Source organism: Bombyx mandarina, chromosome 11 (assembly GCF_030267445.1).
Source record: "Bombyx mandarina strain Sakado chromosome 11, ASM3026744v2".
Lineage (NCBI taxonomy): Eukaryota > Metazoa > Arthropoda > Insecta > Lepidoptera > Bombycidae > Bombyx > Bombyx mandarina.
The window spans coordinates 4754059-4771683 of NC_143218.1; the positions used below are offsets into that span (position 1 = coordinate 4754059).

Sequence of the window (17625 nt, forward strand, 5' to 3'; positions counted from 1 at the left end):
GTCCAATATCCTTTGAAAGCGCGTCGTCAAATGGACTAATAAAAAAGTAAAATAAACCTTATTACAACTACGCCTAAAGTATGTTTTGATTTTGTCACGTACGGAACGTATCCCCTATAATTCCGTATATAGAGAGAGGGTTGAAAGGCTATATATATATGCTTTAAGCGACATTTCACTTAAAACGCGACATTTATCTTTGTAACTAAAGATTCATTTTATTTGGAAATTGTATTAACAAATTTGATGTTTTTAATTGAACTTAACTTACTAATTAAGATTACTACATTGAAATATGTAGCCGAAGAATTGTTTTTGTTATGATATGTTTTCCAAATGCTTAAACTTTAAATGTAATTATCTTCTTTAAGTTTAATTCTCCTGTAAAATTGCAAAAATGTCGCTCAAACCAACCACCCTTTCACCCCTCGATATGTAAATTACCATTCCGCATTCACGTATCTCTGTATTCACGGCATATTCACAGAGCATATACCCCACGAATAAAAAGCTCTTACTGTGTAACGGTCTTTAATAACATGATCTTTTTTGTTTTAAATTGACAGTGATAAAGACAGCCGCGGTCCTGGCAGAGAGCTATCGCGTCGGCTGTGAGTATTCAATTGGCAATGTCAACGATTGGGTTACCCACTTACTTACATGAGGGGCAGGCTTGCAGATCTAGTTGTCAATGGGGTCCTAATGTTTACGAGGGGGGGAGCGTGGGTACGTCAATGATTGGATTACCCCCTTACTTACATGAGCGGGGGGCAGGCTCGCAGAACTAGTTGTCAGTGGGGTCCTAATATTTACGAGTGGGGGTAGCGTGGGTGTGTCAATGATTGGATTACCCCCTTACTTACATAAGCGGGGGACAGGCTCGCAGAACTAGTTGTCAGTGGGGTCCTAATGCTTACGAGTGGGGGGAGCGTGGGTATGTCAATGATTGGGTTACCCCCCCTACTTACGTGAGCGGGGGGCAGGCTCACAGAACTAGTTGTCACTGGGGTCCTAATGGTTACGAGAGGGGGGAGCGTGAGTGGGCCGCCCGTAGTGGCCTGAAAGCCTGCAGAGGATCGTGGTCCGTTGGATGCAGCGTGGGACCAACAATGGCGAGACTTGAGGGAGATATGTATCCGGAAGTGGACATGAACTTTCAGGAGGGGGACGTATTCAAACGTTCTATAAAGAGCTATCTGGATTCAGAGGGGATAAAAGTGTCTAATGCGTGCGAGCTGGGCGTCACTATAGGGGAAAGGGGGAACAAAATGGCACTAAATATATAAAAATGTCGCTTAACTCAAATAATCTTTCACCCGTCGGTATATTATACACATTATATGTACTAATAATGTTCGTTTGTTTTCAGTGGGAACACAAATCGTTGATGGTAAGTTTTCTCTCTTTGGTTTATTTATTTCTTTAATTAACTGTAGGTAGGTATAAATAAAAAGATACATGATAAATGTCACCTCAATTATAAGTAGAAAAGTTTTTTTTTATTTTTTTTATATGAGTGGACGAGCTCACAGCCCACCTGTTGTTAAGTGGTTACTGGAGCCCATAGACATCCACAACGTAAATGCGCCACCCACCTTGAGATACAAGTTCTAAGGTCTCAAGTATAGTTACAACGGCTGCCCCACCCTTCAAACCGAAACGCATTACTGCTTCACGGCAGAAATAGGCGGGGCGGTGGTACTTACCCGTGCGGACTCACAGAGTAGGTCCTCTTGTGAAGAATACTGAGAATGAATGTTCTTCTAAGAGACCTAAATGACTAGAATATACATTAACAAACAAAAGAAGGTAAAGAGTTAGGCAATCCAGGCGCTAGTAGCAGAAATTGACGTAATTACTTCAATGCGCCGATTAGGGCACAGTTGACCTATATAACAGTCAAAGGGTTAAAATTTAGAAAAGATATCATAACAAAAAAACTTCTTCATCTATTCGAATGAAGTAAACTCAATTGAAGTTCAATTAAAAACATCGAACTGTTGATGATAATACCAAAACGATACGCACCCTTAATTACAAAGATAAATATGGCGTGTTAACACGTTGACTGCGTTATGCGACTTAAAAGCCCCACACGCGACTATTCCCTGATGCCGCACTCAAAACTTTTCGCTTGGTGCGTTAAGACGACAAGTCCACATTCCTATAGGTATGGGTAAATTCGAAAACATTTTTGAGGCCTATCAGGTCTCGTACGTTAAATAAGTCTAATCTTACCTCGGAAAAACCTCATACGTACTTGCTAAAAATCCTTCAAAAAGTCTCGCAGTCAACGTGTTAAGCGAAATTTCGCTTAAACCAAATAGCCTTTTTACCCTCGATTATGACATGCATATATTATTTATGTGACATCGTATTGACATTCACATATCAATAACAGCTTAATACAAACGGTGCGTTTCTCTGGCAGGTTTCCGGCATTTCTTCTTCGACGTCAGTCAGGAGTACGGAATCGGTAAGAATTATTATAACCATTCTATTCGTTTCATCGAAGATCGACCTTAATCACTGACAGCAGAAGAATTAAATTCATATAAATACACTAACGCGTTCGCTTCTGCTTAAATACGATCTGATTGTTAGTTACGATTCTTTTGCTGTCCGCTGAAAATAATCAAAATAATATTACCAAATAACAACCTGTTGTAACCTAATATTACCAAACCTGTGTGTGACCTGTGAAACCTGTGACTGACGTATGAAAAGCATTTAACTGTTTCATCTTTAATCTATATGTATACGTATGTGGCTTATCCATTAGGCCATGACGCGACGATAATTAATTAATCGACAAAGCTCATAATATTGTTTTGTATTACAGAAATCACAACACAACTCGAGGACATCAAAGAAGCGATTAAGAGCACGAAATGCTTCAATTTCGGTGTTCTGAAGTCGTGCGACAGCGGTTACACCGAAATCGATGACCTCAACGACAATGACAAGCCAGCTCCTCGGCAGAGTGGTGCCGAAACTGTTATAGTCTACACGGACGCCGACAATGACGATGACGACTTCAGCGATCTAGATGAAGAAATAATAAGACTGTTCTCCTCCGACGAGGAAATCGATGACGACAAATCCGTCATTCCACTTGACTACGCAAGAGCGAACGATGAATCGTGGTACGTCAACGATGCGGGCTACGAAGATACAGTTTTAGATGATAATGGTGATGCTGCAAACGAAAATACCGACAGATCTGGAGGCTTCATTGTTAATGATTCACAAGCAACTGACACCATCACTGGTGGTGGTAAACGAAAAGGCAGCGCTGACAACGATGATAATCAACGTGTAGTCGAAACCTTTATTGATGAAGTGGCTAACTCTGATGATCCCTCATTTAACAATAAATACACTTGGAACTATATTAAAGCGCAAAAAGACAAAATCTCTGATGGTGATAATAGTGACGGTAAAGTTAAGGAGTTTTCCGACTCTGACTACAAAGAGGATCATCGATCCCAAAAAACGTTCACCAAAACGGTCGTTTCTGAGGATAACAAAAGCGGTGCCGCTCTTAAATCTCCAACAGTCATTGTTGAAAACTCCAAACAGAAATCGGAGCACAGCCATTATAGTAATATAGAAAAACATTATCTTGTTTCTGATGCAACAGGACAACAAGACGGTGTTGCTCACGAGACGGCTCCATCCGGAAGCACATCTAAATCCAAAGAGGACGACACAACAACCGAAGCTAGTTCCGACGAAAAGACCGGAACCACAAATGAAAGAGATAGTAAAGCTACAAGCACTAATGATGTTTATTCCGGATCCGGTCTAGAAACTTTCCTCTCGTGGTTCTTACCTAAAACGAAGAAAGACAATGAAATATTTAAGACGACGCATACGGCTGTAACAAAAACAGATAATGTTGATGTGGCAAAAACAAAAACTGTCTCCGTTAGCGAACAAAACGAGCAATTCCAACACAAGAACCATCGGAGTGGAACCTCATCAGAAAAAGACATTGATGACGGTAAAGATTCTGTAAGCCAGCAAGACGAAACAATTATCGTTGATAGCCAACAGAAAAAAGATAATACTGCGACAACAGGTATAAAGAGTGACGAATATGATGATGATCCTAATGAACAATCAAAAGTTGTTGTCGTAACAAAAGAGAATAAACCAACTTCTACCGAAGTAACAAAACATAAACACAGCCATCATAAACATAAACATGACACTGTGATTGAAAGTAAACCAGTCCAAGAAGTCGAAAAGCACAGTGAAACTAAAGAAACACGAAAAGAACATTCTGAAGAAAGCACAGTAACAAAGGAGACTAAACCAACACCTACCGAAATAACAAAACATAAACACAGCCATCATAAACATAAACATGATATTGTGATTGAAAGTAAACCCATCCAAGAAATCGAAAAACACAGTGAAACTACAGAAACAACAAAAGAACGATCTGAAGAAAGCACTGTAACAAAGGAGACTAAACCAACACCTACCGAAATAACAAAACATAAACACAGCCATCATAAACATAAACATGACACTGTGATTGAAAGTAAACCCATCCAAGAAATCGAAAAACACAGTGAAACTACAGAATCAACAAAAAAACAATCTGAAGAAAGCACTGTAACAAAGGAGACTAAACCAACACCTACCGAAATAACAAAACATAAACACAGCCATCATAAACATAAACATGATATTGTGATTAAAAGTAAACCCATCCAAGAAATCGAAAAACACAGTGAAACTACAGAAACAACAAAAGAACATTCTGAAGGAAACATTATAACAAAGGAGACTAAACCAAAACCTACCGAAGTAACAAAACATACACGCAGCTATCATAAACATAAACATGATACTATGATTGAAAGTAAACCCATCCAAGAAATCGAAAAACACAGTGAAACTACAGAAAAAACAAAAGAGCATTCTGAAGTTAGCACTGTAACAAAGGAGACTAAACCAACACCTACCGAAGTAACAAAACATAAACACAGCCATCATAAACATAAACATGACACTGTGACTGAAAGTAAACCAGTCCAAGAAGTCGAACAGCACAGTGAAACTACAGAAACACGAAAAGAACATTCTGAAGAAAGAAGAGTAACAAAGGAAACTAAACCAACACCTACCGAAGTAAAAAAAAATAAACACAGCCATCATAAACATGACACTGTGATTGAAAGTAAACCAGTCCAAGTAGTCGAAAAGCACAGTGAATCTACAGAAACACGAAAAGAACATTCTGAAGGAAGCACTGTAACAAAGGAGACTAAACCAACACCTACCGAAATAACAGAACATAAACACAGCCATCATAAAAATAAACATGATATTGTGATTGAAAGCAAACCCATCCAAGAAATCGAAAAACACAGTGAAACTACAGAAACAACAAAAGAACATTCTGAAGGAAGCACTGTAACAAAGGAGACTAAACTAACACCGATCGAAGTAACAAAACATAAACACAGTCATCATAAACATGACACTGCGATTGAAAGCAAACCCGACCAAGAAATTGACAAGCACAGCGAAACTACAGAAACAACTAAATATCATAACGAAGATACCATTGTAACAAAAGATAACACAGGGAATAAACAAAAGTCCACTGAAGTAACAAAACATAAATACGAAAACGACGAAAAGTCAGTTACAGAAAAGCTTATATCGTACGTAACTCATAGATCGGTCGACAACAGCAATAAAGGAAATCGGAAAGTCATCATCAGCGAGAACCCAATCATTATAAACGCGCCATCTCGAAGGAACAAATACACGAATTACGAAAAAGTTGATTTCACTAAGGTATGTCAGTATGCTTTTGTTTTTGAGGCCTTTCATCGTCATCATCATATCAGCCACTCATCAGCTGTCCATTATTGAACGTAGGCCTCTTCAATCGGTCTCCAGCGCGGCCGGTCCGTTGCCATTCTACATCCAAAGTGACCTAGCGATTCTCATTACGTGGCTGGTTCTTCTGGTAACTGTCCCGCACTGCGCGTGACTGGTCTCCACTGAATAATCTTTCTGCGCCACCAGCCGTCCGACCATACCAGGCTTTTCTTCTTCTTCATCATTCCCTTACTGCTGAGGATCGCGACCACATGTGACTTTCTTTCACAGTGTTCGATAATGGATGCCATGTACCGCTTGGTATAGACTACTACCAACGCTTCCTTAACCAGGTCTTTATCTGCATCGAAACTGGGATTTTCGGGATAATTAACCCTTAAAGACTATTTCGAAATGTTCTTACAACGAAAGTTTATGGTCTCCGGATCCTAGTATTGAGGGGGGCTATCAAACTTGAGTGTTTATCAACAAAAATGGGGCTTCAAAAAGTCAAACTAAGCCAGACTTACCGAAATGTATTATACTTATAAACGCACTTTTGTAGACAGAGCGAAAAGCGATTACCAAATATCTTCTTTTAAATACACATAACTAATACACTAAAGCTTTTGTGGAGTTGTCAGCAAATGCTCGTGAGGTACAATCCATTTTGCTACTCCCCACAGCGAAGAGTCCTCTGTGTATTTTATACTTAAGAATCGTTCTAGATTATCCCTTCACCTCATTTTTACCAGAGCAGAGTTTTTCTATACTACCTAGATCCGCTGCGTTCATCCACAGTTACGTCTCCAGAGATTTTTATTTGGCACGTGCTACTCTGCTCTGGCATTAGCTCCCCTCCACGGTATTTTCCATTTCCGTATGACATCTCGTAATAATTACGCCAGCTAATTTTCTACGGTCTTTTCAGATAAAGCAATTCAGTCCCCTCGCGCCATTTGGTAAGTTTTTATTTTTTTTTCCTTTTATGCATAGGAGATAAAACTTAACATCACTATCAATTTGATTTGTGCTTATGGCATATTATTTCTGGAAGTGCGAAGAGGATATATCTTCATGTTCTTTGCAGACATTACTTATGGTACTTACTTATGGTATCACTACCCTGTCTATTTCTGCCGTGAAGCAGTAATGCGTTTCGGTTTGAAGGGTGGGGTAGCCGTTGTAACTATACTGAAATCTTAGAACTCATATCCCAAGGTAAGGGGCGGCATTAACGTTATAGATGTCTATGGGCTCCGGTAAGCACTTAGCAGGTGGACTGTGAGCCTTTGGGAAAGACGAATCCAAAGATACTGAGGATGAATCTATATCTAAAGATAGAGCTAAAGAATTATAACATAAATTAACAAACAAAAGAATATGGAATTGGAACGTTTGCTTACGTTTGCCGCTAGGGGCGCTGTTACAATTACCTACAAATGAGTTAATTTTTACGCTCTCGAGAACGTTAAAAAACTCGCACTAAGCACACTGGTCTCTTATACAGTTTCAAGTATGTTCATTTTAATCAATCGTATGATTGTCCGCAGGCGTATTCGCGCGAGGAATCACAAGTAAGTTTAGTTATTTAATTGTATATCTTAATCTATAGTCGTATTTTTTATTAGACGAAGTCAATTGACGTTAACTGTGTTGTCAGTTGTTGATGAAATAAAAATAGTGTTGTGACAAAATGAATGATTGAAAAAACTCCTGAATTAATGAAATTGCCTAGATTGTCTAGTGAATAGTTAGTGTGCCAAACTGCCGATGTCGGGTACGGGGTAGTCGTGCTTTCAACGACCAACCAACCGATGAACTAAAATAGATTGTTTAATTTTAATAAACTCATAGAATACATGAGGCCTATAAAATCAAAGGCAGCTAAACGCCTTAAAATGTAGTAAAATGGATTAACTATGGCGCCATCTTGTTTAGTTAGTTGGACACGCTTTAGTATTTTCATGTTATAACAAATGCAGCTCAATCTCTAACAAATTCAGTTAAAAAAAATTATTTTTACTCTGTACACAAATATAAACGAAGTTTTATCATTCAAAATTCAGATTATTAGTAATACTCTCATTCTTTATAAATCTGCTTTAAAATAAAGAATATCGTAACTACCCGAACAAAGTTTTTTCAGTTTCTCAAACCGGGAGTGTTGCTAACACTGGCCCTAACGAGAGCAGTACTTCGATGGATCAGGAAGATCCGTAATGACGTGCTTAGGGTCGATTTTTGTAGTTTACCTGAATATTTGACAAACTTCGATTTAGCTGCCTTTGATTTTATAGGCCTCACATGTTCATAGGTCGTTCGAAGTATTAAAAATTCATTTTATTATATTTTTTAGTTAAATCACTTCAATTCTATCGGTGCTATGTATGCTTTTCTTTCCCTACCTATTCGTTGGTACCTTATGAGGCTATTCCGGCTACGCCCAGACGGGTAGGTGAGCTCACGGGCTCAACCTTAGACTATCAGCAAATAGGTAGGGACATCAAAGTGCAAGAAATAGATAGATTCTTAGTACGCAAAGCCACCAATGAATGCAGACCCATATTTAAATATTTAAAAGTGTTACGTGTTGTATTGCATGTTTGTATATAAGCTCTTTTATAGTTATTAGTTATCGTTAATAGTTTTATTTATTACTTAGATATTACTTATGCTTTATCCATACTGTTGATTTATTATGATTTAACGGTATATATATATAACTAGTCAGGTCATAAGTATTGTCACACAGTAAAAACTTTTCTTTTAGAATGCTGGCCACAAAAAAGTTTATTGAATTCGAATTTCGAATTGTTCATGAAAATAAAAATGTATACTTTTAGAATTTTACTCATTTTTAAATATGGAGTGGACGCTTAAAGAAGACCGTGTTGCAGTTATTGCGTTGCATCGTTGCGGTTACGCGCCAATTCAAATTTTTAACATACTGAAAAATTTGAATATGACCAAAAGATTCGTTTATCGTACCATCAAACGATACAATGAAGACTCTAGTGTAGATGACAGGTCAAGAAGTGGTCGCCCTCGGTCTGTTAGGACTCCAGCAGTGATAAAAGCTGTGAAGGCGCGAATTCAAAAAAATCCCAAACGTAAGCAGAAACTGTTGGCCCTTCAGATGGGGTTAAGCAGAACCACGGTGAAAAGGGTGTTAAATGAAGACTTAGGGCTTCGGGCATATCGAAGAAAAACAGGACATCGTTTGAATGCTCGTCTAATGGACCTGAGACTGAAGAGATGCCGCGCTTTGTTGAAGCGGTACGCGGGAAAAAAATATCGGGAAATAATTTTTTGGGATGAAAAAATTTTTACCGTAGAAGAGAGCTACAACAAACAAAATGATAAGGTGTACGCACACAGTAGTGAAGAAGCGAGCAACCGTATTCCGCGTGTCCAACGAGGTCATTTTCCATCCTCGCTCATGGTATGGTTGGAAGTTTCTTATTGGGGCTTAGTAGAGGTACATTTTTATGAGAAAGGTGTAAAAACGAATGCAGTTGTGTATCAAAATACAGTCCTGACGAACCTTGTGGAACCTGTTTCTCATACCATGTTCAATAACAGGCACTGGGTATTCCAACAAGATTCGGCGCCAGCTCATAGAGCGAAGAGCACACAAGACTGGCTGGCGGCGCGTGAAATCGACTTCATCCGGCACGAAGACTGGCCCTCCTCCAGTCCAGATTTGAATCCGCTAGATTACAAGATATGGCAACACTTGGAGGAAAAGGCGTGCTCAAAGCCTCATCCCAATTTGGAGTCACTCAAGACATCCTTGATTAAGGCAGCCGCCGATATTGACATGGACCTCGTTCGTGCTGCGATAGACGACTGGCCGCGCAGATTGAAGGCCTGTATTCAAAATCACGGAGGTCATTTTAAATAAACTTTAGTGTCATAAGAATCTATGTTTTGTTAAGTTCATTTTGGTATATGAATGGTTACATAATGAATAAACTTGTTTCAATTATTTTACATTAAACATGTGACAGAATTTATGACCTGACTATGTATATATATATATATCTCTATTTATTGTTATGTATGTATTTTCTTTAAGAATGTATTATTAATATTGCAAAGCAACATACCTGCAGTAGCTTTATTTTTTCAAGAATTTCTGTAAACAAAACGGTTGCCTGGAAGAGATCGCTTTTAGAGCGATAAGACAGACTATTGCACAAATGTAGCTACTTGTTGAATGTTTTCTTTCTCTCTCTATCTCTCTCTCTCCGTTTCTCTCTCTCTAACCCCACAAATATATCTATTTTCAGGTAAATGCGAGAAGTCTGCAGCTCTCTTCAGTAGCTTGTCCAGAAAACGTAAGCAAACACAACAATTCGATGTCTTTATTACACGCATTCAATTTGACTAGTGACTGTGTTCGGCTGTGTCCTAAAATGGTAAACCATTTCAACCCGTTGCTGGCGACTAAGAGATTCAGTGGAGAGTGGACAACAACACTGAGTGTTTAGCCAGTATTCTATGTCCATATCGACCAGCAAGAGTGACGGTAATTTATTTAGGAAACGTTCTAAAAATACGTTCATAGACTGCGCGAAAGAGGAATTGCGAGAGAAGAATATGTTTGCTGAGCTGATGTATGATAAGCCTGAATGGATAAAGAAGAAATGCAGCGCCGATCATACATAGTGGTTATAAGGACAAGAAGAAACTACATTTTAACTACACATTACCCTTAAAAGAAACTACATTTTTTTATGGCTTTGATATGTGGACGAGCTCACGGCTCACCTGATGTTAAGTGGTTACCGGAGCCCATAGACATTTATAATGTAAATGCCGCCACCTGAGTTGTAAGGTCTCACTTTTAACAGTACAACGGCTGCCCCACACTTCAAACCGAAACGCATTACTGCTTTACGGCAGAAATAGGCCAAATGGTGGTACCTACCCGTGCGGACTCACAAGACGTCCTACCACCAGTAAATACGCAAATTATAATTTTGCGGGTTATATTTTGTTCATTTCCGTTGGGGTGGGGTTGTGACGTCAAAGAACCACGAGTATACAGTACAATTAAGTGACATCATTGATGATGCCAATGGACTCCCACGTCACCCCAATACAATGCTTCCTATGTTTTGTCTGTGCCATCTATGTGACGCAATCATTCCACACAACCTTCACCGACTCTGAAACATACGTTCGTTTAACCCGACAATTTTCCCGCAGGTTCTCCGCGCAGCTTCCGGGAGGCTATAGACACGGTTGTCGCAAGTGAGTTACGTTCATATTTATTATTATTTTATTTATTAGGCACAATACACACCACAAGCTAAAACAAGATATATAAAACAAACAAGATACATAAAAAACACAAGTAAAAAGAAACAAAAACTGTCTTGCAACATAAGGCATGTGCGCACGACTAAGCAAGACAAAGTACTGAGCTTGTACACAATGGATCCTTACATCTGTACGACAAAACAACACGATAACGAAAACTAATTTAACATATAATGTAAGGAAATAATTTATTACACACCTAACATTCTTTTGGTGGATACCACACTATTTTTCCCGATTGAGCTATTTGTAAACCGAACTATTTGTTCACAGCCGTCAGAGCCATCAGCCTTATAGTCGACGGCTGGATTCCGACACGTAAGTTTGACAGTTTCATAATTATCGACTATAATGCCCGTATCTTTAGACGTTTCGTAAAATAGTCCTCCACTCTTAACTCATCCGATGATGCTCGAGAATTCCCTCCAAACTTACTCGAGTTTGGTATTTTTAGTCGACCATTACAATATTCCTCAACTGTCCTCGAGTGAGGTAATAATGATGAAAATTTGATCAAGCTAGCATCAAACCCATAGAGTTCTGTAGTCTATGGTCATTGTTTAATTTCAAAGTCAAGCTGCCGCTGTCTGTTTGACACTAGATGAACTTGTTTGATGTTTTGGTTGCTGAGTTATTCGTAAATATGTGTGCGTGCGGTAAATCTGAAAGTGTATTATTTATTTTCTAACTTATTATTATTTTAGATTTAGGATCCGGCTTTGTATTTTTATTCGCCGCTTTTGTGTGATTTTGGTTGCATCGTGTTGTTGAAGTGCTTTTCCACAACCACCAGTTTATTATTATATAAATAAAACTTATAATCGCATTGACTTTATTTATCAGGTAGTAAGCAAAATATGTCTCTTATGTAGGTAAATAAAATAAAGAGTTTCAAATGTCTAACCTCGAACTATTTACTTTATTAATAAATATTATCAAACTTAAATTATCAAAATATGCGGGAATCATGCACAGATCCAGGCCATTGCACAACAATATCATATATTTCCATTTGCGGTCCACATACTATTTGGACATCGATAGAAAACCAGCCTTGAGGAACGTTCAAGGTACGTCGCGACGTACCTTAACTTGACAGTTCGGTCACTTCACTCCGGTTAGGAAATTTTTCCAAGGACGTTTGAGTGGAGTTTATTTTTACGACTAATCATACCAAAACGCGTGTTGGAGGTTGAGTCGAGTCGAGTTAAGCTCGTGTAAACGACTAAAGATACGGGTGTAAGTATTATGTCGGTCAGAGAGCAGCGGATCTGATGTGAAATCGGGCTGGAGCGTCGGCAAGACGTAAGCCGGTCACCGTCCTCGCCGAACCCGTCGCTTGCGACGAATGGCTCGACGAGTAAATTAACCCACAGATACAGCCCACTGAGTTTCTCGCCGGATCTTCTCAGTGGGTCGCGTTTCCGATCCGGTGGCAGATTCTGTGAAGCACTGCCCTTCTTAGGGCCAGTGTTAGCAACACTCCGGCTTGAGCCCCGTGAACTCACCTACACGTCAAGGAAAAGCTGAAATAGCCTCTCAAGGCTATCAGCATAGATAGGAAAAAAAAAGAAAAGAAAAAAACTTAATGATAACAGATGGAGTAGAACAATGATGGTTTGATGGCTAAGCTTAGGTCGTAGAGGTGCCAATGAAAGACCCAAGCCACAAATACGGACGTGGATGAGAAACACGATTGATATTACAGCATAAAAAGAGCAGATCTATGCCCAGCAGTGGGTATAAAAGGGCTGAACATAGATAAATAAATAGGTAAGCTAATTGCGGGTCGTTGCGGCTTAAACGATAAGAAGGCCGGTGCACTTGTGACGAGTGATGCGACAATAACCAGGGTTCAAATCCCGCTTGCGTTTTAAAGTTTCAATTAAATAACAAGTTGTATAAGCACGAAACTAAATCGATGTTTTGTAAAAAGCGGAATAGCTTAAGTTTCACGATGAAAAAAGCTCTTAACGAAAATCGCGCTTAAACAAACTTTAAAACAGACACTAAAGTAACTCATTCTGTTCACAGTTGGTACCCGCTTCGCTGACAGTGAGTATGGAAATACCGAAATTGTAACAAAATCAAAGGAAATCACCAGCCGACTTCGACAAAATAAAATGAGTACATCGTCGATGCAGCCTGGAACTTAATTAAACGTGCATTAGTTATTAGGGATTACTCAAAAAGTTCCGCTCGAATTTCGATGAAATTTAAATGATCCAACACAAAAAGCAACATTTAAATAAATTAAAATAATAAAATACAACGAAATCAGTTCTTCTATAAATAAAATAGCGCACCAAAAAAAAAACACAAAATCATATTGGTAACCTTCCTATTTGAAGTCGGCTAAACATATTACCACTTATTTTCGAAACACTGCAGAGGATCGACGGTACTGGTATTACAGGAAAAGAGGCTTCTGCTTCTAATGGAACCCTTGGCTGGGTGCTCTCGTGGAGGCAGGACATCTAAGACTTCGCAGAAGTCTAAGGGCAGCTCTCGTCCTAAATCCATTATTTGACAGCTTAGTTCGTTTATTGCTCGTCTACTCGAACTCGCGGCTGGAACTGGTTCCCAGAGGCCACAGACAGCGACAAGCCACATTTAAACAGTACCACAGCTAGCCCGCCTTTCAAACCTAAACGCATCACTGCTTCACGGCAGAAACAGGCAGGGCGGTGGTGCCTATACGTGCCGATCCCCAAGGCAGGTTTCCCAAATAACGTAACTCCAAGACAGCCTTTCCCAAAGTGGACGATTACCTTGTGGGCGCTGCAGGTCTAAAGGGGGCGGTAAGAGACCCAGAAAAAGCAATGGGGGCGTTGTGTAGAGGCTTGAGAAGCGATTTGTAATTTCATCTGGGAGGACTCTTAGACACCGACTAAGCTCTCACCATAGTGGTTTTAAAGTAGGTGAAAAAATGGGGGCGCTAAAAATTAATTTATTCTCAAAGTGGACACTAGACAAAACAGGTTTGAGAGCCCCTGCAGTGCCAGACGTCTGCTCAACTTGACAGTTCTCACTCGCGTCAAGGACCGATGTGGACACAATAATGTTATAACTTCGCTCTAATATCCTGCCGTATTTCCATTTAGGCTTTGCATTTTGTGATTTTTAACTCGGTCCAGTTGTTTTTACGGCACTTGTTTGTTTCAGTGGTCATGGTGATCCTCAAAACGCAAACTTGCGTTCCGCTGAAGCAAGAATTTCCAGGTATATGTCATGTGCACAGATTGAAGGGTGAAAGGCTATATTTTGGTTTATGCGACATTTCAGCAACAACTTCACAGGAGACCCGTTTAAAATTTAATCTGGAAAAAATATCATACCAAAAAATTTCTTCAGCTATTTAAATGAAGTAAACTTAATTGAAGTTCCGCCTCAGTCGGCTGCTCGAGTCGGAATATTTGTGCGACATGTAGTTTTGATGTTAAAACAAATACCCAAAACTTTGACTCTCGTTGTCTCACTTCAGAGTTAGCGTACGTTTGTGACGCCAGCTTCGGATCTGCTTGGGGCTGGACCTCGTTCCCGACTTGCGAAAGCCGCAGCCAACTGGTGCGAGACCTGGGCCTGGTGGGCATCAAACACACAATTGAGACCATGCTCAGTCAGCACGGAAAAGGGAAGGCGCCACACCAGTTAATCGGTACGGTATATTTGTCTCATCACAGTACTGTTAAAACTGAGACTTAGAACTGATGTCTCGAGGTAAGTGGCGGCATTTACGTCGTAGGAGTCCATGGGCCCCGGTAGCCACTTAACACCAGGTCGGCCGTGATCACGCCCAGCCAACTAAGCAATAAAAAAATTACTTAAGTTCAAACCGCCGTCCAATTTTAAAGGCTCCAATATAACTGTGGGTGTACCATAACCTTGCCTATTGTGTTGCAAAGGCAGCCGTGGTACAGTAAAAGCTGAGACTTAGAACTCGTATCTCAAGGTTTGGTGGTAGCACCTATGTGGTTGATCAGATATCAAGCTATAGCCGCTGCAAAACCCTGGACAACAGTCAGTTGTAGTAGTATCCGCAAATGTGTTCCTAATTTCTATCCAAGTGCTCTTGATAAGATCGCAGGCCGGTGGATTCGTCCCACCATTGCGCTTTTCCTGACGTACGGTAACCGAATGTTTGAAGGCTGTACCAAGTGGATGTGTGACCTGGAACCTAGCGGCGTCGCGTCTCATTCCGGGCGTGTCATAAAGCAATTAAGACATTCACTGCAGCAGCGTACTTTGGTCACCAATCGACATTGCTGTAAGCAAGCATCGGTCTGCCTATTTCTGTGACAGAACTACACACGTTACAGCACCAACTATGATCTCATGGTTCAAGGGGGAAGTGACGCCCATGATGCCACTACCATAGTACAAAAGGGGGCTAATGTCCTTATTCGTCCACTAATATAATCAATTAATGATAGTAAAAGTCCTGTCAAGTTCTTAAAGTATAAGGATATGAAACTCAACTGACATCTAACTTCACAATGTCAAGCTGCCAAAGACATAGTTTTATTATCAATTGTCCCACAATTTTCGAGGAAAGGAAACCGCTATCTAAGCCCCTACGGTCTTCTGATTTCTTGTGGGAGCCTTTTCTCTGTTGAGCTCAGTTTCATCGTGTGATCACCACTGTGGATTCTAGCTGCATAGCAGTTACAGCGGGATAGAGTAGCAGCCGATATCCGGCCTGGCTACACAAAATATCACAGATAATTATGTCGAAATTGATCGGTCATTTGTGATCTTGCTGGAGGCCACGCAGATGCGATCTGATCACGATATTCTGTTACAGGCTCTCCAGCTGTAATAGCGCAGTCGATTCACCAAATATCCATTTTTTATGAACGTAAGTGTAAACTTAATAGCACTATTATTATTAAATTCATTTATTTTAGACAAAATATTAAATATTAATCCATATTAATGTTCTTAACAGTGATTTCTTAAAAATATGTTAGAAACACATAATAATTAGTGCCCCGGTAGTGTAAATTCGACTATAATTAATTGAAATTATAAGTTTGTACACTATTAAGATTCTATTGTCAAAGACTATTTATTATACTTAAATAGTCTTTGACAATAGAATCTCTATAACCACAGATTTCGCCAAGACTACACTATAGACAAATAATATTATGAGAAACAATTTAATCTATTCTCAATTTGACCACAGACTTGTATAAATGTGTGTTGTGTCAAATACATGGTGTGTAATGTTTTTTTTAGTGATTTAATGTATTTTTTATGCATAATTAAAAAAATGACATTCTGCCCTCCTTCCCTATATTCTCTAAAAGTGTGGGAAATTTCATACTCCTCCGTCCGCGCGATTTTCGTAAAAAGGGGTACAAAGTTTTTGCTTCACGTATTAATATATAGATATGTATGCATATTACTAGGGATTATAGATTATTATTATTGATAGTACCTACGATATATATCACTTAGGGACTATAGCACTATTTCTTACTTATATTAGAATTGGCCATTAATAAATATAAATATAATAATAAATATTTTACTAACAATCACGCCACGTTAACTGGTCCCGTGATAAGTTCGTAAAGAACTTATGTTACAGGTACCAGATATCGGAAATAAATGTAAGATTTTTATTATACACATACATATATTTAATATACATCCATAACCCTGGAAAAGACGTTTATCATACAAATATCTTCCCTTGGCGGGATTCGAACCCGCGACCCCCTAGTGTAGTGACCATGTCACTTACCACTACACCAGACGGACGATTATTAAACCAATCAATTAAGTTGCTATTATTTATTTATTTCACAGAAGATCCAGAGGAATGGAACGTGGAGCACTTAGCAGCTACATTCGCAAGAAGTAAGTGACTCAACGGAACTTTAATAAGACAGACATGCTAAACAGTTCAAAAATTGTTTGTCTGTAAAGTCGATTTACGGACGATAGCTTAACGTGATAAAGCGTCACATAGAAACATTAATGAAAAATTGCATAATTTTATGAATTGAATTGTTATCACTGAATTGTGATAATTCTGTGTAATACAAAAAAGGAGGTAATTTGATAATTACAATTCTTTTTGATAAATTAACGCTTGGGCCAATCGTGCCTCTCTATCGCTTGTTCCGCGCTCTCGCTTGCACACTTGCTCGGGCGGAACGTGACACTTTTTCGTGCGTGCAGCTGGTCTTAATCGATATATTCATTAACAATAACATTTTACATAGAATATAAAAATTAAATAAAAACAATAACAATAATTTCGGAATAAAGTATAAATAATAATAAGACAAAAAATAAAATAAATATCAAAAGTATTGCATATATGGATGGACGAACTCACGGCCCACCCGGTGTTAAGTGGTTACCGGAGCCCATAGATATCTACAACGTAAATGCCGCCACCTACTTTGAGATATGAGTTATAAGGTCTCAGTA

General features: G+C 39.2%; 1 protein-coding gene across 1 annotated transcript in view; it reads left to right on the plus strand.

The window, feature by feature from the left end:
• Positions 1 to 17625, plus strand: part of LOC114242802 (uncharacterized) — a 37497-nt gene that overhangs the window by 11788 nt on the left and 8084 nt on the right. Inside the window, exons 13-26 of the mRNA XM_089731456.1 lie at positions 567 to 611; positions 1370 to 1390; positions 2432 to 2476; positions 2843 to 5820; positions 6779 to 6809; positions 7401 to 7424; positions 10143 to 10190; positions 11065 to 11109; positions 11452 to 11496; positions 13213 to 13233; positions 14344 to 14400; positions 14663 to 14836; positions 15983 to 16036; positions 16996 to 17046. Coding sequence (XP_089587582.1) covers positions 567 to 611; positions 1370 to 1390; positions 2432 to 2476; positions 2843 to 5820; positions 6779 to 6809; positions 7401 to 7424; positions 10143 to 10190; positions 11065 to 11109; positions 11452 to 11496; positions 13213 to 13233; positions 14344 to 14400; positions 14663 to 14836; positions 15983 to 16036; positions 16996 to 17046 — 3639 coding nt within the window. The remainder of the gene's footprint in view (positions 1 to 566; positions 612 to 1369; positions 1391 to 2431; positions 2477 to 2842; positions 5821 to 6778; positions 6810 to 7400; positions 7425 to 10142; positions 10191 to 11064; positions 11110 to 11451; positions 11497 to 13212; positions 13234 to 14343; positions 14401 to 14662; positions 14837 to 15982; positions 16037 to 16995; positions 17047 to 17625) is intronic.